Here is a 24,105-nt window from a genome sequence, read left to right on the forward strand (position 1 = left end):
CCAATCCTGTCGAACCTGTAGGGCTGCGAGCTGGCAGATCTGGCTGGACTCCTGCAGAGCCTGCGCGACCGAGTCTACCAGATCCATGCCCTCCCCCCAGTCTCTGTCCCAAAGACTGCAAATGCTGCTACGGACGTCCACCCTCGAGAAGATGGAGTCGGGAATCCTGCATGATCGGGGGGGAAGAGTCTGGGCTGCCGAATCTAATGAGAGGAGCACAGGCGCATGGTCGGATAGTGTCGTCCCTGGAACAATGCCCGCCTGGCCACCTCTGCTGATGGCCCAATCGCTGACATAAAACCTATCAAGCCGCTCCAGGAGTCTGCCTCCTTCCCTGCGGAAGCCCCAAGAGAAATCCAGGCTCCCGTGCCAACGCCGGAAGGACGGGTCTCTCCAACTGTCCCTCCCTCCTGTCGCGAAGATGAAAGAGTCCCAAGCTGACTGCTCTGCCTGAGCCATACCTGTGAACTCCGGATCTCTACCCTGCTGGTCCTCCAAGGTCTCCAGGTTGTTGAAGTCTCCTCCAACAATCCAGGAATCCATGTCTGGAAGAATCCCTGTAAGTGTCCTCCAGAAGGTGGCTCTGCATCTGAGGTCTGTGGGAGCATAAATGTTGAGGATTCCTATCTTGGAACCCTCCAAAATCAGGCCTACCCAAAGGGCTCGTCCTGGGATCAACGTGCCGTGACCGAAAACTGACTGAGCTAGCTGCTCGCACACGGAGGTACAGACCCCCCCGCTCCTCCCCTGTGCGCCGATCGAAGGTTCCCAATAAGTGTAGGAGCGTCCAGGGAGAACCTTCCCGCAGCTCCGGGCATGAGCCGCAGAAAGCTTGTGCTCCTGGAGCAGCAGTACATCCAATCGACCAATCACTGCAGGCTGAAGTTCCTGACGCAAAATGAGCTTCCTGGGACCACGGGTACTCGAAGAGTGAAACCCGTTCACATTCCAGGATACGAGGTGTAGGCTCATGGAGAGGGATGGGGGGCTGCGAACAGCTGTCTGCTCGCAGAAGAAGTCGAAGAAGAATCAGACAGATCGGAATGGAGGCGCTGCCGCTTGTGAGAAGGTTTGGAGGGGGAGACGGGGTCGTCCTGCCCGTTCTTCAACACCTTCAGCAAAGGCGAGAGGCCTCTAGTGCCATGAACAAATGCTTTCTCGAGCCAGCTCGAGATCTCTGAAGCAGTCATCCGGTAGAAGGATCGGAGTTTCTGTTGGGACCAGGCTCTGACATCCTGGGGAAGAGGCCATGCCAGGGGGGGTCTGAGGATCACGATCAATCGGAAACGTTTGGCAACGCAACGCCACCGCAAGCGCACATCGCCCTCGGACCACTGAGTCTCGAGGAGCTGCCCACCGGACGGGCCTATCCAGGAGCAAATCTGGGCGTGTGTCTGCTCTCTGAGAGCCTCCCACACCGAGTCGTCTGTCCAGGTCTCGGTGCCATCGCTGAGGAACGTGAAGGCGAAGCTAGGGCCATCCCTGGGAGCCAAGGCACCAATCCTCCCATCCGCCCCTTTGCGGAGCATGAAGATACTAATGTCGAGACAAGCCGGGAAGGTCCCAAGGTCGGCCACATCCAGGTAGTCCCAGGGGCCAGATCTGTAAAAGTCTCGAGGGAGCTCTCTCTCCTGTAGCTGAGACCCAGCTGAGTCTGCCACTGAGGGGCTAGCGGGAAGGGAAACCTGCTCCACTGGTGGTACAGACACCGGGTGTCCTGCAAGCGGGGGAGGAGGGGGAGGAGGCTGCGGGATAGGCGACTCGGGCTCCACGGAGGCGACTGGCGGAGAAGGTGGAGGAGGTGGAGCGGAGGCTGCACTCGGCTGGGAAGGCGACGGTGCAGCTAACTCTGTAGGAGGGGCGAGGGGAGCAGGGGGGGGAGGGGGATGGGGATGCATCTGGAACTGGGGCTGAGAGGGAGGGGGAGGGGGAGGGGACTGAGGAAAAGGAGGCGGGGGCTGAAACTGCGGGGCGGACGAAGGGGGGGGAAACTGGGGAAACCGGGGAGAAGGCGGGGGGGTGGGAGAGAGGAGGATCTGAGGCTGTGGAGGGCGGGCTGCCGTCGAAGAAGAGGCTCTCCCAGGTCCCTGGGGCATCTGCCTGTCAGGCCTGTGGAGTGCTGCTGCAGGAGTGGTGACCTCTGCCTCCTTGCCTTTATCCGAAATCTTCTTGTTCTTTCCTCTTTTCCTTCGAACCTCGGTCCAACCGCCCACTACCTCTGGCCCAGGCTCCGACTGCCTCGGCTCCTCCTGACGTGGCTGTCCGGGGGGGGGAGGTGGGGGCGGAGGGGGCGGGGGCGGGGAGGGTCGAGACGAGCTGGCAAAGCGTGGACAAGCAGCCGCCAAGTGCCCAAAGCCATGGCACCGCAGGCACTGACCTGGCTGTCCGGTGACTATCATGCTCTGGGTGATACTGCCGGCACCTGTAACGATCTCGATCACTGCAGGGAGAGTCGCAGGATCCGCCACAGCCACGCGGACTCGGGGAGCTCCTGCCGTGGTCACCGCGTCGGCAAAGGTGTCGTGCATAACCCAGCCAAAATGGGAGCCCAAGTCCCTGACAATCGGCCGCAGCTCAGTAGCAAGCCCTGGAAAAACGAGTGTCACTGGGTGGCGAGGTATACGGAACCGAGTGTCGAAATCCGCTGCGCTGAAGCCACGGTACCACGGGACTATCATGATGATCTTCCCATCCACCGATGTGGGGGAACCGGCAATCAGATTGCTCGCAGCTTTCTCACTGGAGAGTTTGAGCCAGAAGATGCCCCTTCCCATAAGGGCCACCTCCTCGATGTGGCCATCCTCTAGCAAGAGAGTGGACTGGAGCCAGTCCCTGATGGTAGACCTGGAGGGGGAGTGTCCAATGACTCTACCGTAAACAGAGGTACGAGCAAAGTCACTGGCTACCTCCTGAACACGAGATGATTGATGCTCTGTCAGGATAACGCGGTAGGCAACTGGAGAGGGAGGGTCCGACTGGGCCTCCGGATCCGGGCTGGGGGCCGCCATACCGCCAAGACTAACTGCAAGCTTCCGATGAAGAAAAACAGGCTGCCACCCAAGAAGAGATGAAGCGGCGGTGGAGCCTGGGGGGCGGGATGGAGCGGAGGGGTCGGCTGGAGCGGAGGGGGCGGAGCGGCGGCGAGGCGAGGATGGAGCGGAGGCGGGCGAGGCGAGGCGGGCGAGGCGAGGCGAGGCGGAGGGGGCGAGGCGAGGCGGGATGGAGCGGAGGCGGGCGAGGATGGAGCGGAGGCGGGCGAGGCGAGGCGGGATGGAGCGGAGGCGGGCGAGGTGAGGCGAGGCGGGCTGGAGCGGAGGCGGGGGAAGCGAGGCGGGATGGAGCGGAGGGGGCGGCTGGAGCGGCGGCGAGGGGGGGGGGGAGGGGGTTGGGGCGGGGGCGAGGGGCGGGTTGGAGCGGGGGGGCGGGATGGAGCGGAGGTAAGGGGCGGGGATGGAGCGAGGGGGCGGGGTGGAGCGAGGGGCGGAGGTGAGGCGAGGGGCGGAGGTGAGGCGAGGGGCGGGATGGAGCGAGGGGCGGAGGTGAGGCGAGGGGTAGCGGGGTGAGGCGAGGTGAGGCGAGGGGCGGGTTGGAGCGAGGGGGGGGAGGAGAGGGGACGGGGGGTCGAGGGCGGACGGGAGGGGTGGAGGTGGACGCGGCGAGGGGAGGGGGGGAGCGAAGGGGAGGTAGGGGAGCGAAGGGGAGGTAGGGAGCGAAGGGGAGGGGAGGGGAAGCTCGCAGGAGCAAGTTGTCTTGGCATGTGTTAGAGTATACTCTATTGAGGTCCGACCTATCACAGCTTTCCTCAAGGGAGACCGAGAGAGACGAGGGATCACTTAGACATAGCCCAGAGAGTCCAGAGACCGAGGAGACCGCGTCCCCCACCGCAGTGCGATAGCTCGACAGACACAGATACGAGACATCTTCAAAGCCCACCAGAGAGCCATTACTGTACCAGGCTTTGGTTTCGTCCCAGTGCTTGGATAGATTGAGTGATCTGGTCCACTATGCAGTTGTAGTTGACTTTTTCTATGATTATGATTCTGTTAGCATAGATTAGTACTCAGCAAGGGTCCTAGCGTACCCTTGCTTCAGCCCATTGAGGCTTGTATGAGTTCGTTTTTTGTGTACTTTGTCCCATAGGCCCGTGAGGCCTCTTGTGGACGTTAATATTCTTAATACTCTTATGTTGTTTAAATGTTGGCAAAAGCATATAAGCATAAATATCCTTTGTTCACCTAGATAGCCCTATGTCCCCTTCTAGGTTATTGGCTCATGCATAACTTGTATTAGATGATAAGTTTATTAAGATATCATAGTACGTAACCATAAGTCATGGTTACAGTTGTCTAACTCAATTGTATCATAATATGGAGAGAACTTTAGTTATTGCAAAATTTTCCATTACAAAATTCTATAGGCGTTGTATATGGTTTTGGTACCTTAAATTAATAGGTCATGATGTATAAGAAATAGGATACACGAATCCTTTTTTTGCTTTGATTAATGGAACACTAGTATATATTGTAGTCTTACAAAGGGGTGTGTGTGTGTGTGTGTTTGATCTAGCTACCTTGCATTTTTCACAGACACAACATTGTTAGATGACTAGTATCCATCTATTGTCCCATCACCATCATAATTTGAATTTCTATAATTCCTACGTGTTATCTTTATTTTCTATTAATGAAAGGTGGAGGCCAAATTGATTTCAATGCAAAATCTTCTAAATGTATCATGAGCATAGATAATGATATCAATTCCTTCTTGGTCCTATAGACATGGGACATGCCTTCTTATTTTTTACTTCAGTGGACATTCAGTGGAGTTTTCTCTACTACATTCCTCTTAAGCTATTAGTTACCTTGGAATGTTTTAACTCTAAGCAAGAATGAATACCAAAAGCAGAGAAAGGAAACAAAAGAGTAAGGCAAGAAATGTGTATCCTTGTGTCTCGAACAATTCCTCGAACGCAGGCTTCCCTGGGTTGTCAAAGTATTAGTCAAGCTCTTAGAAAATGAATTCTTTCACCAAACCTTAAGATACTTGAAAATACTTTAGCTATAAAATCACTGCTATTATGACACTTTTGAGCAGTTTGCAACACACAAAACAGCTTCTGGAACAATTCGCAATATGGCTCTACTCCCTGGAATAGCTTGTAGAGGATCCTGGGCACCCTTAGACCAAATCGCAGCGGTGCTAGGCTCCTTGGATTAATTCATAGCAGGTCTGGATGCTTTTGGAGTCAATTCGCAGCATCTCTGGGCACCAGGTAGGGCTGGAAACCGTAGTCGCAGCAAGTAGATGATCTTCCAGAAGGGCTGGGAGCTGGATTGCTGAAGCTGCACTCTTTCCGGGCATTTGTACGCGTCAGAGAGTTGAAGATATGATGCTGGAATGATTCACAACTCAGTCTGGGAGGAGTAAAAGTGAATCGCAGCAATAGAAAGAGGGGTCTGGGGGAGTGAAAGAATACAAGACACCACACTAGGGTCCAGAAATAAGGGCTGGACCCCCCCGAAGGCCTTTATTGCAATAGAATAATCTTTGTACAACTGGCTCATGAGAGAGCACAAGTTTGAGTACAATCTTGAATGAATATGGGAGGCCAGGGGTCTTTCTTTTATAGACTAAGCCTAGCAAAAAGCTAGGGCTTGCTTTCTTAAAGGTACTTTTACAAAAAGCCAAGATTTTAGTCTTTTTCCTTTTAAATCTGGTGCTCTGGAGCTTTTAGGCGCCTTTTAATCTTGTGGGCCCTCCTTTTAATGAGGCGCCCCCTTGTCCTTGCTTGAGAGCCTTGTGGGACCTACTTTTTGTGCTTCTCTCCCCAATCTTGGGTCCTTTTTGCACTCTCTTGGGTCCTACACATTGCACAAACAAATTCCAACACTTTAACCTATTAGAGGTTAGCGCATGCATTCCTAGTTCTTGGACTAATCCTAGTCCCTTGTGGGCATCTCCATAGTTCCCTTTACCAATGCAAAGCAAAAGTAGTAAAACTTATTTTAGTGAATCAAAGCTAGTTTTCTTTGACCATACTACATAGTCAATCTGATTAAGACTCTTCTTTATTTCTTGGGAGAAATACCAATTGGTGACATCCCCTCGGCTTCTAATCAGTTGTCCTCAACTAAAAATCTTTCTGATACAGCTGCAAAACTTGGGGATACCTCCTCTCTTGGCATCAATTGCCTAATAGTTCTGGTACTTGGCAAGATATCCACATATAAACTTGCCTCTTGGGGCTTTTCTTCTTTGTGCGGTACACAGTTTGTTCTTTTTGGAGGGTCTCCTTCATCTCTTCCACCTAAAGTGGATCTTGTAATTTGGTAACTTCCGATCATTGACTTAGATCAGTCTTGTGGCATTTCCTGCTCCTTTTGGCCAACTGGTCTTCTAAGGCATGTGGTAGCCACACGCCCCTCTTTTTGCATCTAAAACACTTTCTTTCCGCACGGAGATTCTTGCTTTTCTTTGGCATTTCTTGCTCTTTAAGAGCACTGGGCAGCCATAGGCCCTTCTTTTTCTTGGCGTTTCCTGCTCTTTAAGAGCACTGGGCGGCCATAGGCCCTTCTTTCTGATTCTGGATTGATTGTTCCATCTAGGCATGTTCCATGCCATTGCTATGCAAAAATCCTCTTGCTATGATCAACCCACCCGAGTCCTTTCAATCTGGTGCCATTCTCGATCATATCAATATTCTTGGTCCAAATTCCTTGGAATGACAAAGCTCTTGACATCATCCCATCGGAGCTGTGCTACTAGAAACATTGGATGGAGTCCAATTCAACACAACAATAAACAGGAACCTATTCCTCTCGATTTCTTAGGCTGCAACTCCATCCTTAAATCCAAATAAAAAGGAACAATAAATCGCATGGCCAATGTTTGGGCATATCATACTCATTGACTTCTCATTCATGAGAGGTGTCTTCCTGAAACAAATTCAAGAAAACAGTCCACTTTGCTCCTTGTATTGCCATACAAGGGTTAGATCTTCATAAGGCAAACTTTATCAACATAAAAGAGATACTTATCCTTAATGAAACTGTTTCTTGGAATCTTTCCATATCCTCTTTCTTTGAGAATCCACTCAAATCTTTTTGTATGAAGTGATAAACTCCATACCAATACTCTTACAAGTATTGTAAAGCTCAACTTGGAAGTTCCTTTGGAAAGAATTGTGCATTGAAGAATATTTGCAACTCTATTCACTGATCTGGTGCTTCCTTATACATAAAATATTTTCCTACCAAACACTTACCGTGCTGGTTAGACATAAACTTGAGGGTTCTTAAGCTTTCCAAAAGGACATATATTGACAGATGAACTGTAAAACTATGTCATTTTGGCCATAATAATCCATGAGAAACCATAAGAGTTCTTGTATAAAACAAATCCCGATGGAAACTATTGAATAATAGAATCTTGAAGAAAATACTGGGTCAATAATGACCAAAAGATACTACCATATTGAGGGCTGGTACTTGCGCATTTCATGCTCCACAACAAGAAAACAACAAAACTGAATATCATAACTGAAACTCCTCTGGAACTGAGATAATATAACTTGAAATTGAAATACTTGGTCAATAATGACCACATGGAATCTTGCCATAAAGGCCACATGGAATCTTGCCATAAAGGATCGGATACTTGATCATCTCATCCTCCATAAGAACATAACTGATTATCATGACTAGTTATTATAACTCAATTTCCTAATTGAAGATCCTAAAATCAGGCGCATGACTATCAACTTGCCAACTTTGTACATACTACCCTCAAATAGGATCTGATCTTGAATCCGTCATGAATGTAACTCTTCAATTTATAAAAGATATACAAGTAGTCTCTAACACTTCTACTCTTTGGCATAAGCTGCTCAAACCCATAACTGGATATAAAAAGTTTGAGATTCTTTTATCCTGGTACTATGCATACAAAAGTTTGATGACACCAAACAAATAGTCCATAGCCTTGACCACATATATCACTCGTGTACAATAACTTGGAATCCTTCAAATAACTCGGAATAACTAGCTTGTCCCATCAAGGAATACTTTAGGACCACATATGTATGCATAAGCAATCTTGTTGTGCTTGGCTTTTGATTCCTGAAACAATCAAGGAAACAACACACTTCTTTCCTTGTAAGATACAAGGGTTAGATCTTTAAATAAAGATAAATCAAACTTCATAATCATGAAAGAAATACTTACACCTCTGAAGCACTTTGTCCAATGACAAGCTTTCACTAAGAAGTGGTTCTTTCTTGCTTTTGCCAATTCAGCCAATAGTTCTCAATAGGAGTCCTCATCATGGGACCTTCTTCCCTTCATCTCGCAATCTTGCTTAGGTGCTTGTACTTGTGAGGGTTGAGTGGCCGCATCTATGATGAGAAAAACGAAATAGCAACTACTGATTTTTACCGCTTTTCGTTGCTTTTTGCTGCTTTTACTGCTGTTTTATTAAACGTCGCTTTGGAGAAAAGAAGGCCAAGTGCGCTTTTTGTGAGAAGCGGGTGCTTTTTTGGGAGAAGCAGATGCTTTTCGTGAAAAGTAAGTGCACGTCACCTAGGATGACGACAGGATGAATGTCTTTCCCACTTGATAGATCACAGAGAAGAGAACAGCCCAAGAGATAGGGCGATAGAGAGAGACGAGACATCTGTCAACACGGATTTGTGCCTCTTGAAAGATGCACCTCAGCTCCTAGCCTCCAAATAGGAGTGCCCCACCTTCTTGGATGTGCATTAGTTCACAAACAGGAGCACCCCATCTTCTTGAGCAAGAATCAGGTCACAATTGGTGCGCCTCACCCTCCAGCACTCGAACTGATATAAAAACAGCTGCGCCTCACCTTGATTCACAGTTGCGTGCTAGCCTTGGACCATTTCCACCAAGGAAAGTGGAAATCCTATGCTCCGATACCACTGTAACCAAACCTTAAGATACTTGAAAATACTTTATCAATAAAATCACTGCTATTATGACACTTTTGAGCAATTTGCAACACACAAAACAGCTTCTGGAACAAATCGCAATATGTCTCTACTCCTTGGAATAGCTTGTAGAGGATTATGCGCACCTTTAAACCAAATCGTAGCAGCGCTAGGCTCCTTGGAATCAATTCGTAGCAGGTCTGGGTGCTTTGGAGTCAATTTTGCAGCATCTCTAGGCACCAGGTAGGGCTGGAAACCCTAATCGCAGCAAGTAGATGATCTTCTAGAAGGGCTGGGAACTGGATCGCTGCAGCTGCACTCCTTCCGGGCACTTGTACGCGTCAGAGAGTCGAAGATATGATGCTGGAATGATTTGCAACTTAGTCTGGGAGGAGTAAAGTGATCACAGCAATAGAAAGAGGGGCTTGGAAGAGAGAAAGAATACAAGACACCACTCTGGGGTCCAGAAATAAGGGCTGGGCCCCTGCGAAGGTCAGGGCCTTGGTATCTTCCCCGCTCTCTTGGTTTCCCATAAAGTACGGAGGGTCCACACTTGAGGTGGCGCCGAATAAATAAGGCGGGGGGAAAGAGTTCTCCATGAGATGTCTGGTGGGTGTAAGTGCCTCACACAACAAAGCCAGCTCTCAAAACAAAACAACAATAGAATAATCTTTGTACAATTGGTTCACGAGAGAGCATAACTCTGAGTACAATCTTGAATGAATGTGGGAGGCCAGGGGTCTTTCTTTTATAGACTAAGCCTAGCAAAATCCTAGGGCTTGCTTTCTAAAAGCTACTTTTACAAAAAGCCAAGCTTTTAGTCTTTTTCCTTCTAAATCTGGTGCTCTGGAGCTTTTAGGCGCCTTTTAATCTTGTGGGCCCTCCTTTTAATGAGGTGCCCCCTTGTCCTTGCTTGAGAGCCTTGTGGGACCTGCTTTTTGTGCTTCTCTCCCCAATCTTGGGTACTTTTTGCACTCTCTTGCAACATTTTAACCAATTAGAGGTTAGCGAAATGCATGCATTCCTAGTTCTTGGACTAGTCCTAGTCCCTTGTGGGCGTCCCCATAGTTCTCTTTTACCAATGCAGAGCAAAAGTAGTAAAACTTATTCTAGTGAACCAAAGTCAGTTTTCTTTGACCATAGTCAATCTGATAAAAACTGATAAAAACTCTTTATTTCTTGGGAGAAATTCTAATTGGTGACACTATAGGATTTAAGCTGCTTGGCTTCTAGGGTTTAGGTTTCTATGGTTCCTTCTTGTCCTTCATCCTCTACCTCAGGTCTAGATTTGCGACCTTGTACTTGCTTTAGTAGGTGTCCCTTTGTTTCTTCTATTGCTGGTTATTTGGTTACTTTCTTTAGGTGTACTTCATATTTCTTGGGAGAAATCAAGAATTCTGGAGGCTCCTTACTACTAAGACTCTAAAGTTTATTTTGTTCCTTCTCTCCACTTTTTCTTGCTATTATCATTTTTTATTGTGAATGCTTGTATAGTTGCTGGTTGCCATAGAGTAGTTCGTCTTGCTAGTTTTGGTCACATGGGTTAGCTAACATATGGCAATGTTATGTGGCTATTTATGGAGCCCCCTTTTTACAAGTTGATGTGTGCCTAGGGATCTTTAAACTCCAAGGTTGTTTGTTCCTCTTCTGTAATGCTCAGCAAATGTACCAGTGTTTTACCTGCACGTCTTAGCTTAGCTCTAGTTGCTTGATTTCATGTAAACTTGATAAGTTTTTAGTTGATGGACTTGGCAAAAGTTTGATTTTTGACTATTTGATAATGTTTCTTTTCAGCTTTTTCTGCGCACTAAACATCCTGGATATGTGATTGAAGCCATCTTGCTTCTTGAGTTTGGCCTTGCAGTCAGGAGGTATGCAAACAATCTTGTTTAGTAAGCTCTATTGCATACTCTCTGCTAAAGAGAATGTGCTTAGCTCTATGTGTAGGGACATTGTTCTCTGTCAAAATGCTGTGGAAATGCACCTTTTTTAGCCGAATGTTTGTCTTATTGTGTAACTGTTTTCTGACTCACCTTTGATCCTTTTTGGCCCACAGGTATTCTTTTCAGTATAAAATTATGGTGATAAACCTGTACTCAACGTTGTTTTGTGTTTCAGCTGCTTTTGATTGGTCAGTCTTCTTCTTGCCAAGTTGCTTCATCTAATTGTGTAGTGTTCTCATAAATTTGCTTCTGGCACTCTATATGTTGCAGTTCTCTTTGAGCTACTTACCTTTTTACGGTAGGTTTGTGTGTTGGTGGCAGGTATAAGACTTTGGATGTTAAGAACATATTAATTGAGACATTAACCCATCACATACTCCCTTTTTTAATCCGGACTAGTATGTTGTGGCCGGAGTTGGATTCTCTATTTAAGGATACGACTAAGTTTTATGATGACTATCTAAAGGAAGCAGCCGATCTCTCAATCCTAGCGTATAGGCACTGTAATTATTCAAAAGTAAGTGCAACCTTCTGCTTTGATACTTTAGGATAGACTATTTTATGCGAGAAGTGCCAATATTTAAAAATCCTTCTATGGAAATCTCTTAATTACAAGATTAAATATTAAACATGAAAACCCACTAGCATCAAGAGCATGAGTTCCGTGGACACTTTATTACTGTTTTGGCTTCAAAAACATAATTATTTTTTTAAGCTTCTTGTATGCAAATGTGGTGCAAAAAAAGTGTGTAAAGATGCCACGTTGGATGTGTGTGCATCTTCTATCAAGCCATCTTCTTGGGATATGTTTTTACTTCTGGCACTGACATTTTATTGGTCAAAATCTGTGTCAGGTATTAGAATTTGTTCAGTTTAAAGAAAGACTACAACATTCACACAATTTACTAGTTGTGAAAGCTGAGGGGACTATTTTGCGGTTGAAGGAAAGAGCAGACAGTCCAGAGGATGTGGTGGTAATAACATTTCATGAAACATTTGTCTTATCCAGAGCGCCTTAAACCAGGCTTGTTGAATTAGCAGGTTCTGAAAGAGAATGTTGCACTTTAAAGTAGAGGAGTTCTTTTTAACATCATTTATATTTGTAATCTTGTTTTAACAGAATTTCCTTTCATTTGAATTTGCAGAAGATCTTTGAGAACATAAGCTGTGGTAAAGAATCTTTGAACTGGGCGAGAGATGAGAATCTAGCAGCCATGACTTTTAATGAAGCCCTTGAAACTCGCCCATGGTGGTCACCTGCTCCTGGGGAATGCTTTTTAACAGGTAGTGTATGAAGTGATGTTTGCATAGTAAGTTCATCTTACGATTGGAAGTAGGTCCCTCGAGCTTTGATTAGAGATATTACTACTGCTCCTGTTTATGGACTGTACTCTTTTACCTTTATCTTTGTACGACAAGAGACAATGAAAGTTTCACAAGGAAATTTTACATGTGCTCGCTTCCCAAGAAGTCACCTCTGGTCCACCATTGGTTCAGCAACTACAATAATAGCTATCCCTGCCCATGCATACATAATGCAGCTTCTGGTTTGTAACCTCTGTATAACCACAATCATTGCTCTACGTTTATATAATGGTTTATTGTATTTTTTGCACTCATCGTGTCAAACGACACACACACACAGGTATGTACATACGTGCATGCATGCATACATACACACACATACATTCATATATAGATCCTACATAGACATGGCTACATACTTACGTGCATGCATTTAGAAAGATATGCACGCACACACATGCACCCTTATGCATATACACGCTCACATATATGTCCATTTTTGTTAAGGTGCACCTCTAACCAATGAGGCGTTTGTTTGTGGCCTCCTTGAACAACACCTAACATGTTTGAGGTGCACCACGTTGCAAGGCAAAAGGGGTGTCCACATGCAATCTGAAATGTTTGAGACCACAAAGAAGGGTGTTTGGTGTGCCACACGAGCCTTGCTTTGAAAAGTACAAGTATCGGGCTATTTACGGCCCTGGTCGGACTACTCACTACATAGGGATGGTTTACACACACATGGAAAAATCTCATAGTTACCAGGGAACGGCGTTCCGAAGCAAGCCGGAACTGAACGCCAGCTACTGAAACATGTCAACGGAGCACAAGGTCAACTTCGACTAGCGAAGATGATCTCACGGCTGTACATCAGGAAGTGACTCTATACATCAATAGAAGACATTCCAGCTATGGTAGGAGGAGAAAAAGATTCTTGTTATTTGTAGCTCAACTCTCCGAGACATCTAAGGTATATTGGATCATCAACATCATCTCCTAGTGATGATGATGCTGATAGTGAGGAACTTAGGATGCAATACATGATGATTTGATTCCAGTGCAACCAACCACTGCGCTAGCAATTACTTATCCTGCACTAATCTTGCACTACTGCCGTGCTATCCCTACACTACTGCCGTGCTATCCTAAAATTTGTTGCATAGTGCTAGTGCCCTTTAGACTGGGTATAGTTAACCATCAGATTTCAAATATCGGGCCACTTAAAATAGTGACAAAGCAATCTCTATTTATATGAAAATTAGTTTTAAAGACAAAGTAGTGGTAAAGCCATCACAAAGCACTGCTAAGCATTGATAAGCACACATACAAAGCATGCTAATGTAGTGAGACCCACAAAGCACGTGTAGAGTACTTTGCATATTCCATGTAAAGCAATCTAAAAATGCAAAGGAGAGACCAAGCAGTCAGAAAGCAGTACCAAAGAGCTACCAAATCACTTACAAGAAGTGCTAAAGCACTGCAAAAACACTCACAAAAGCAAGCAGTCACAAAGCAAAGCACGTGTAGACTACTTTGCATATTCCATGTAAAGCAATCTAAAAATGCAAAGGAGAGACCAAGCAGTTAGAAAGCAGTACCAAAGAGCTACCAAACCACTCACAAGAAGTGCTAAAGCACTGCAAAAACACTCACAAAAGCAAGCTTTATTTTGGGCTCTTCGAAAGTTTCAAATGGGTATTTTAGAGCTTGTATAGAAAGTTTACAACTGTAAAATGTTAGTTTCTTTCATTTTCTAGCATAGTTTTATGTCATATGATGACGTGGCATTTTGGTTCCCGTTCCCCGTTTCCCTTCCGACACCCAAATTTCCGGAATGTTCTCGTTCCCTGGTAGTTATGAAAAATTAACTTTTTGGAACTGAGAGTTCGCCATAATCCATGTGCATGAGGTGGCCTATGGACTGAGGTATGACAAGGAGTGTCCATAACTTGCAAAACTTTCAGAATCAGTCTTCGCAATTGCATACATTTTTGTAAAAGAAAACTAGTGGAGGGGATTAGAGGGCTCGTGATATTCTGTTATCTTGTGCCTCCTTGGTTTTGGACCTTCCGAAGAGAGAGAGAGAAAGAAAGATGTATTAACGTCTGCGAGAGGCCTCGCGGGCCTATGGGATAAGGTACAAAGTACCGTATAGAGTCCTCAATGGGCTGGAGCGAAGCGTGTGCTAGGGCCCTTGTTGAGTGCTAAACTAATCTACTGAGCTCAGTAGCTCGAGCAAAATCAGATATAAATATATGAAAATATATGAATCAAAAGTCAGAGACTAGGTGAAGTAGGATGAGAGCTGGGACTCAGAAGCCGAAGCCTGGCACCGTGGTGGCTCGTCAATGGTTGGGCGGCGAAAATGCTTTTGATCTACGTCTTGAGCCCCTCAAGTAAGGGTAGAAATACGCCAGAGAGTCCGTCGGGTGAAACAAATATTGTATATAATAATATTATTTATGAGATTTCTGATAGTGGTTCTTCCACTAGAAGAATAAGTGAGTTGGCATCTACCGAAAATTTTGGCTATCTCACGCTATGGTGGCGGGGGAGGGCATGGTATCCTCGATCTCTAAACCCACTGGGCTATGTTTAGAGTGACACCGGTCTCCTTTGAGGAAAGCTGTGATAGGCCCGAACCTCAATAGAGTGAACTCTAGTCGCTCTTTGTGCTGTAGGTGGTCTTTGCGTCTCTCTCTCAATGATCCAGGCTGCTTGCATGTCATCTATGTCCTCCTCCTCTATCCCGCTGTGATGTGTCGACGTGCTCTGTCAACCTCTGTATCCTCTGGTCTAGTCACCTCCTGCTGCTCTCTAATCTTTCGCAGTAGAGTCTCCCTGTGTCGGCGCATCTCGAGTAGGTATAGGCCAATGCAGACCTGGTCATGGAAATGGATTAGTCATGAGAGTGGGCCGAAGCCGCGCTCCCCTCCTAGAAGAGGCAATGGTATCTCTCTACGTATGCTTGTTCTTCTTCCCATCTCAATCCTCAACTGATGAGAAATATGTCCAATGGCGATCCTCAGTGCATGCGGGACTCCTCTATCTTTGAGATACTGGGGTTTGATAATGAAATTCTCCTCTGATACTCTCAGGAAGTGGTCATGATAGAATTGGGACTTGGTGGTGTGACAATAAGTGAAGCTGAGTCGACAGGCCACTGCATGTGAGGTGTTGAAGACCATAACCTTACTCTTCCCAAGGTTGATTGTTAAGTCTCTCTCTATATATAGAACACCTCTAGAACCTCTAGATGTCTCTACAGCCCTTTTGCTAGAGATGATATAAGGACTATGTCATCAGCGTATAGCAGTATTTGTATCATGAGATCAGCCAGTAGTGATCCCTCGCCTTCTAGGCGGTCTATGAAGGATGTGATCTCATCAATGTAAAGCCCGAAGAAGGTCGATAAACCACCTGGAACATGGACTCTGCCTCGAATTGACTCATATAGGCTCACCACACCCCAAATTAGCATCTCTGGAATCTGCAACTCTTGTAGTCTCTTAATCATGTGTGATCGCGGGACAATCTCGAAAGCCTCTGAAAGTCTACAAAGCATGTGTAGACTTTTTGGCGTTTGGACCTCGCCTCCTTAATGATAGCTCTCAAAGTAAAAATGTGATCTAGAGTAGAGTGCTGTCTCTGGAATCCTGCGTGTCCTATTGTGCGCTGCCCGCAAGCCTTTGTATGACTGATGAGCTCCCTCTCTAGAACCCACCCGTGACCCATAGATCTTGACCAAAGTATGACCAATCATGAGGGTCAATAGTTCCCAGTCTCCATAGGGTCCCCTTCTTTGTGTATCGGTACAATAGTGGTGGTGCTCCACGCAGGTGGGTGTTAGAAATGACCCAACAGAGGGTACGCACAGTGGAATACTGATAGAATAGCCTAGGAGCTCACACAGTGAGTTTGTGATTCCACACCCCACACCACACTGTGTGAACTTCTGAATCAAGGTCGTCCTTCAACAAGGTCTCTGCCTTCGGGCTCCCACACCTGTGAGCCTCCTACTTGGGCTTTGATACCATGTTAGAAATGACCCAATAGAGGGTACGCAGAGCAGAAGATTGATAGGATAGCCCAAGAGCTCACACAGTGTGGTGTGGGGTGTGGAATCACAAACTTCTTAACTTATGTGCATAAAATAGATGTGCAGACTCATCAATAGACAATGAACCAGCCAGATAGAGAGAGCACCAAAATAATATATTTCCGTCCAAAGCTATGGACACAATACAAAAGAGATAGATCCAGAGTCCCACCAATGGTGTGGTCCTCTGATCTTACCCCAAGGTACTTCTCCTATCTGCTGGCTATCTCTAGACTCGAGCCCGCGTTCTCCACCTCGAGCGTCTGTAGAGACTTTCTGTCCAGAATGGTTCTCTCTACCTTACTGCCTGTAGATCAGCCTAGGTAGGCAGCACTTACTAGCTCAGTCTGCGGCCCTCTTTAGGTCTCCTTCACCTCCTGGGAAAAGGCCCAAGGAAGCCCTGTCTGCTGTAAATCTGCTGCTCCAGAGAATGAGTTATGAGGGCACAAAGGCCCTCCTTATATAGGGCACAAGGCCCTCCAGAACCAACCGACCAGCCAGCCCTAATTGGGCCGACTGGCTGTTCTGTAGCAGCCCTAACCAACCGACCAGATGGTCGGCTGGTTGGCTGCCTATCCAGCCCTATTTAGGGCCCTTTTCCAGCCCTTTGTTCCATGCACGGCCCAGCCCCTTACCCGCCACCTGCCAGCCCTGTTTGCAGGCCATAGACCTGCCCAAGACCTGCTGCAACAGTGCGACTCCATGCTGCTACTGATCCGCCTGTGCTCAGCCCTTGTCCGGACCTTGGCGCACCCTGCACACCTTCCGTACACTGCCCTGCAGCAGCCCGTACTGATCCGTACAGTGACTGTCCCCTTTCTCTGGGCATACCTTGCCCTAGGTCTCCCTCCCCCATGCTCTCCTCATTTGGGGGCTTACAAATGGTGAGGTGACCTTTCTACACTGGGAAGCCGTGACAAACAGCCTGGTTGAACATTTGTGCTAATAAAGCTTCTTGCCCATGCACAAAGTGCTCAGTGCGTAGGCCCTCATGATCTTGTGCTTTTCGATTGTGTAATTGGAAAGAGTGCAGCCTGTACATTTTGTGTGGAAAACAAGTGACAAGTGGCAGGCCTGGGCATAGAGGACATGTCCGGTGGTGTTTGCATCTGGGTATCATAGAGGGAACATGCATATGTGTGCCACACATCTAAGTTAGTGATGCGAATAGGTGGCTTCACCTTCGATAGAAGTCCCCATCCAGTGGTGGGTTCCCCTCCACGAAAGGATCCGATCATCTCATCCATCCTGTGTATGAGAAAGGCCCGCTTCTTATGCCATGTCCACTCGGGGTGAGATCCATTGCGCCGCAGATGGAGTGAGGTCTCATCTCTCTACACTTGTCGTCAAACCAAGAGTTTTGGGACATCTTCCCATCTGGAACATGTGCAAATCGAGTCGTGGGAAAAGACCTGATGGCTGCATCTTGTACTACAGAGACATGGAATGAAGTGCGTGCGAGGTTCAAGTCGTCACCCAATAGAGCTCGAAGCTATGTAGCTAGGTGGCTCTCGTATATTGGGTTGAGAGCGCGATCAAAGTGGATCTGAATGCGAGTGAGGGGCCCTCCTCATGACTGGCAAGGCAGCCGAGATACAGAAGGCTAGATATGAGTGATCAGGGGAGGCACAACAAAATCATGTATTCGAGAGGTAAAGGCTAGTGGGCCTAATAGGCAGTCCACCATGCTTGTCCCCCCACCATGTGGGAAACATGTGAGCCCAACAGAGGAGGGCCATCTCTGGAGACCGTTGTATATAATCAAGTCATGGACAGCCCCCAGCTCGAGTAGATGTCGCTCGTATCCTGGCACATGTGGGCAGTCGTCTCTCTGGGCTTTCAGGTGTGGAAGATCATGTCTCGGTCAGTATATGTCTCCGAAACCCCCCTCGAGAAGAAACCAAAGGGTACCATTGCAATTCCACACTGCTATTTTCAGATCCCTTTGTGTGCCCTGCCCATTGGTTCGACACTGTCACAATTCACCTTCCTCTCTCGTCTTCTCTTTCTGCTCTTGCTGCTCTTTCACGGATAATCACTTTCCCATCTCTGTATGCTGCCCATTATTTTGTCTTGAGCCTGTTTACCCTATTTGTCCTCAACACAACCACGTGTCGGCATTTTGTAAGCTCACCCTTGTCCCTGTTTGTTTTGCAGAAATATAACAAAGTAGAGATGACGGAATTTCTCACATATTTACTCCCCTAGGAGAACTAAGCATGCTAGGGATGTCATAGTAGCTAGTCCCTGCTATGCATGATGGAGTTTATGGTTTTCAACCTTGTGAGTGACTATCATGAGATTGAAACTGCACTATGTTGTGTTTTAAAAGGATGAGTTTGGGAATGTTCTCGGATTCATCTAGGTATATGCTTCTGCCGTATTAGCGGACATGCAAATTTCACCTTGTGAAGTTTTCGTCCAAGTTGCGGCCTGCTGGTATTGTGATAATTCTTTCTATCTTAAATGGTGCGTTGCCCTATCAGCTAGATTTAGATTTAGATGCTCGTTGGGGAGAGACTAAAATGAAAACGTTTAGACTTCACAAGCAGTTGTAGCTTGATTGAAGAGATTTTGGACTACCTTTTGATTAGCCTTCTCCTTTAGTGCTAGCCTTCGTCATGGCTGAGTCTGCCCTTCACCTCCGGAGTGTTGACAGAAACTCAGTACAAAGACTTTGTATAAATGGATGCTCAAGTATGTGTGGGTGTGTGGATTTGTATGTGTGAGAGCATATTTTTATACTATGGTCTACACCCACTGTTGGGCGCTAATGACGTCAGTGGGGATGTCATAGTAGCTAGTCCCTGCTATGCATGATGGAGTTTATGGTTTTCAACCTTGTGAGTGACTATCATGAGATTGAAACTGCACTATGTTGTGTTTTTAAAGGATGAGTTTGAGAATGTTCTCGGATTCATCTAGGTATATGCTTCTGCCGTATTAGCGGACATGCAAATTTCACCTTGTGAAGTTTTCGTCCAAGTTGCGGCCTGCTGGTATTGTGATAATTCTTTCTATCTTAAATGGTGCGTTGCCCTATCAGCTAGATTTAGATTTAGATGCTCGTTGGGGAGAGACTAAAATGAAAACGTTTAGACTTCACAAGCAGTTGTAGCTTGATTGAAGAGATTTTGGACTACCTTTTGATTAGCCTTCTCCTTAAGTGCTAGCCTTCGTCATGGCTGAGTCTGCCCTTCACCTCCAGAGTGCTGACAAAAAACTCAGTACGAAGACTTTGTATAAGTGGATGCTCAAGTATGTGTGGGTGTGTGGATTTGTATGTGTGAGAGCATATTTTTATACTATGGTCTACACCCACTGTTGGGCGTTGATGACGTCAGTGGGGATGTCATAGTAGCTAGTCCCTGCTATGCATGGTGGAGTTTATGGTTTTCAACCTTGTGAGTGACTATCATGAGATTGAAACTGCACTATGTTGTGTTTTTAAAGGATGAGTTTGGGAATGTTCTCGGATTCATCTAGGTATATGCTGGTCTCTCTCCCTTGTCTTTTCCTTGTATTTTCAGTATTGCATTATGCCGATGTATTGCTAGGACACCTTCCTCTGCGTTTTCTTGATTTTCTTGATTCGGTTCTTGGGTTTCTTGATCTTCTTGCTGGTTGTGCAGGTCCCTAGCGGGCTGGAGCGGATCAAGAGGGGGTACGGGGATAGGAGCTGTGAGCAGCCTATTGGCTATGACCAGCCTCCTTGGCGTAGGCAGAGGGGCCTGCTGGGGCGGGAGCAGCAGGTGCGGGGGCAGCAGTAGCAGCAGGTACGGGAACAGCAGAAGCAGCAAATGGCTGGCACAGCAACCGTGAGAGAGGGCGCAAGAGCCCTGAGCAGGCGGGCAGGGGTAGAGGGGTGGCACGGAAGCCCCAAAGCAGCGGGCGGGGGTAGAGGATCCCCAAAGCAGACGGGTAGGGGTGGTGCGGGAGCCCTAAGCAGGCGGGCGGGGGCTGAGGGGTGGAGAGAGAGAGAGAGAGAGAGAGAGAGAGAGAGAGAGAGAGAGAGAGAGAGAGAGAGAGTGACGTCTTTGGGAGGCCTGATAGCCCTATGAGACATGGTACAATAGCCCTTTGAGACATGGTACAATCAGAAGAGTGACTCATACCCGCCACTATGGGCTGAGGCAAGGCCTCGCTAGGGCCCTTGCTGAGTGTGAAACTAAAGAACTCTGGTTCAATACTCAAAATATAAGAAACTCAAGAGCTAGGGCGTAAAACTCAAAAGTACTCAAAACTCAAAAATCCTGAGAGAACAGGAGATGTGATCAACTATCAATTATGATACTTGTGCCATGGTAGTTCTCCGGTGGGATATAGAGATATCTTGTGTCTGTCTTTGGATGTGTGGCACCATGATCTCAGCATCCGGCAAGCCATTAGAAGAGTGACACATGGGCTCTGACAATCTCCTCTGAGTATAGCCAGGATAGCTTGGACCGCTATCGTGTCTGCTCTGGTCAACCTCAGCCCTGTCGTGGTCTCTATGTCTATAGATCCACAACTCCACCTTATCTCTTCCCATTATTCCTCTTTGCCCCCATATCTGCTAGCTTCTCTTCCTCTACTCCACTGTGTCTTGGGCTAACTCGAATGTTTAGAAGTCTATGAGATGCCGCTGTGTTGGGTATGGCTCTCTCTCTTGCGTCACCGTTACCTCCTGTTGTCTGCTCTTTCTCAGCAAGGTTTCTCTATGTCCCTCATCTCGATCAATCAAGACAGTGGCCCAGAACCGTGCCCCTCTTGAAAGAGGCAGTAGTATCATCCACAAATCTCATAGTGGATTGACTTATACATGAGAAGTGCTTCTTTGTCTCCACCTCCTCCAGTGTATATAGGCTGCAGATCTGCTGCTCTCTAGGTGTGCCTGTGGTTCTCCTTGTCTCAATCCACGGCTGGTTGGACGAGACCTGTAGTTGCCCAATGGCAATCCTTACCAGGCTTCGATATCAGTCCGACCTCCACCACCAACAAATTACACGACCGTTGTTGCGGAGGCCACTTCCAGGATGGCCCCATTGAGGCTTTTTCTCATGTTGGGACCTCCATTGCTACTTCTTCAGCAGTTCCAGTTGTTATCGCTCAGGAGGTTGCCGAGCCCCTAGTGGTACCTGAGACTTCTCCTTGCTTATCTTAAGATTTTGCTCCAGATGCTGCCCCAACTGCAGCTCCCTCACTTGACCCTATTGCAGATCTTTGTGGTCAAGGTTCTTACAAGCAGGCTCATCCTTTGTCCACGTCTTCTCTCCCGAATAAAGGGAAGGGGGTTGCAGCTATAGTCTCTCCAGTTTTGACCGCAGGCATCTTACATATCCCTATGTCAGGCGCGTGAACTTCAAAAATTCTTTTTCGGCATTAGCAGATTAGCAAGCAATGGTTGGCATTCCTTTTGATCCCAGGCTGACTCCCTCTCCAAGTGGGCGGGTTCTTTCACCCGTGGATTTTCCTCCGCTTGCTTCTGTCCCTTGCTCCTCACGCAGGAGGTCTTCTCCCATTGAGGGGTTTGCTTCAGTTACTAGATCGGGTAAGGCGTCCCATGCTACTTCCTCCTGTCGATGAGGATTGTTAGTTGGAACATACAGGGCCTTAGTGGTATATCTCATCGTTGCCGCATGCAACTTATCCATACTCAGCTCCATCGAGGTGTTACAGGGGTTCCATTGACATTCTTTTCCTTCAGGAGTACAAGTTGGATGCTAGAGATTGTTGTAAGTCATGTAAATTGCTTTCAAGTCACACATTTTGGTCATGTGCATGAGGTACTAGGGGAGGGACATGCATTTCCGTTTCAAATTCCCTTCTCCCGTTCACATGTGCAGCAGTCCTATCTGACATATGAGATTTCTATCATTCGGTTGCTAATACCAAAAAGCAAGAGATTCTCAGACAGGAACTTGGTCTTCGCTATTAGTTGTAGCCTTTCAGAGGGAAGAGCAAAAATGGCATACAGATGCGTGGATTCAAGAGCGCCTTGCAGCAACAAGGGCTCTTCAATAGACATCGCTAGATCAAAGAGCGGAGTATGTCTTTCCGACTCTTTCATGTATGAGTGTTATTTTCGACTCAAATTGGTGGTAGAGTCAATAAGCGCTTTTTCTATGCCCATGGCCTGAGACATAGCAGAGAGAGTCACTCAGCTTACTGACTCAGACGAGATTTTATAGACTGGTCCATATGCCGTCATGTGCATAGCCACCGATTTTTATGCCTCACTTCTTGCAGCAGATCCTGTCAGAGATGATGCCAGGGTTCAGATATGGCAGCACATTTCATTATTGGTGAAATAGGATATGAGGATCTCACTAGATGCGTCTTTCACCAATATGGAATTCAAAACTGCTTTGCTAACTTTTCACAAGGGAAAGTGCCCGAGTTTAGATGGGCTTTCCTCAACATTTTCATTGTCCATTGGGATGAGATTGGGGATCGTATTACCTCAGCCTTGCAGGGTGTTTGGAACTTTGGTACTATGCTTGGATCACTCACAGAGGGTCTCATCCATCTCATTCTAAAAGGGGGTTGCAGAAATTTGGTGTCATAGTGGAGACGTATCACTCTCTTGGGCACCTTGTATAAAATTCTAACGAAAGCAATTAGCGTACGATTGCAGCTCTATCTTCCAGCCCTCATCCATGACACACTGATAGGCTCCTCGTTGGGAGAATTCACAATTTTTTGTTGATTATCATAGAGTTTTTTGACGAGACTCTAGAAATCCCTTAGAAATAGAAAGACCACTCTTTTCTTTTGGCTTTCTATTCATGGTGGGATTGCAGTTAACTTGTGGAGGTCTAGGTTTGGGACGGACTCTTCGTATCCTCGTTGCCACTCTACGGTGGAATCAATTCAGCATTGCTTGTCGTACTACAGGCAGGCGAGGATCATTTGGAACCCTTTCCCGTCACCCTTTCTTCATGACTTGGGGTTCCGTTGCTTGACTTTCCCTTTCAGGCCCGCATATATTTTACGAGAGGCATGACTCTTCTTTGGCTTTCTCAATTCAACGACACTTGTAGAGTCATGCCTTTTGTGGATGATATACCAGCCCTACCTTTTAGAGCGATACATGCTTGAGTGGATTCCTCCTGGGAGATTCTGGCAAGCATTTCAGCATGGCATATTTGGAGAGCTAGATGCACAGATACTTTAGACCATTCTCAGGTCCACCCCTCCCATACTTTGGCCAATATTTGGACAGATGCTATACATACATTGATGGTCACTTGGATGAGCATGCAGGGATTCTCTAGAGCGCGCTATGAGGGCCATGCTCCTTAGGGAATGGAGAGGATCCCATTTCTTCTTGGAGTCCTCTACAAGGTTGTGATGGCATTTTCAGCCTCAGCCTTGAGCTCATTTTGACGGGGAGTTTTTTTGGCATTTTATTTCATGCTCTGCATGTTGTATTTCTGCTTTGAAGTTGCTCTCATGGGTTTTATTCTTACTTAATAGAAATCTTTTTCATGGGGGGAAAAAGAACATGGGTCAAGATAAAAATCCCTACCAAAGGGGTCATGGTGGATCGCACGAAGACTAAAATGTCAGAGTGACCTACTCCTAAGAACATTCATTAGATGAGATCTTTCCTAGGGATGTGTAGCTACTATAGTCCCTACTCTAGCCATTGAGAGCCGAAAGGTTCAAATTGCTGATTTAGAGTACAACGCTTATGAAAAGGAGTTATTGGCTGTTGCGCATGAATATCTTCAATATTTTGGATGATATACATTGGAGTACTAGTTTTGAAAAGAGGATGTAGCTATTACAAGCCGGTATAGGAAAATGCTCATAGAAAATTGAAGCCTATG

General features: G+C 46.7%; 1 protein-coding gene across 1 annotated transcript in view; it reads left to right on the forward strand.

The window, feature by feature from the left end:
• Window positions 1-24,105, forward strand: part of LOC147897574 (Tetratricopeptide repeat (TPR)-like superfamily protein) — a 121,951-nt gene that overhangs the window by 94,173 nt on the left and 3,673 nt on the right. The window contains exons 12-16 of the mRNA XM_087380642.1: window positions 10,739-10,815; window positions 11,001-11,075; window positions 11,209-11,404; window positions 11,742-11,861; window positions 12,033-12,171. Of these exons, the coding sequence (XP_087236768.1) occupies window positions 10,739-10,815; window positions 11,001-11,075; window positions 11,209-11,404; window positions 11,742-11,861; window positions 12,033-12,171 (607 nt within the window). The remainder of the gene's footprint in view (window positions 1-10,738; window positions 10,816-11,000; window positions 11,076-11,208; window positions 11,405-11,741; window positions 11,862-12,032; window positions 12,172-24,105) is intronic.

This window comes from Dipteris shenzhenensis, chromosome 10 (genome assembly GCF_047967505.1).
Source record: "Dipteris shenzhenensis isolate YYH24624 ecotype China chromosome 10, Dip_SZ_1.0, whole genome shotgun sequence".
Classification (NCBI taxonomy): domain Eukaryota; kingdom Viridiplantae; phylum Streptophyta; class Polypodiopsida; order Gleicheniales; family Dipteridaceae; genus Dipteris; species Dipteris shenzhenensis.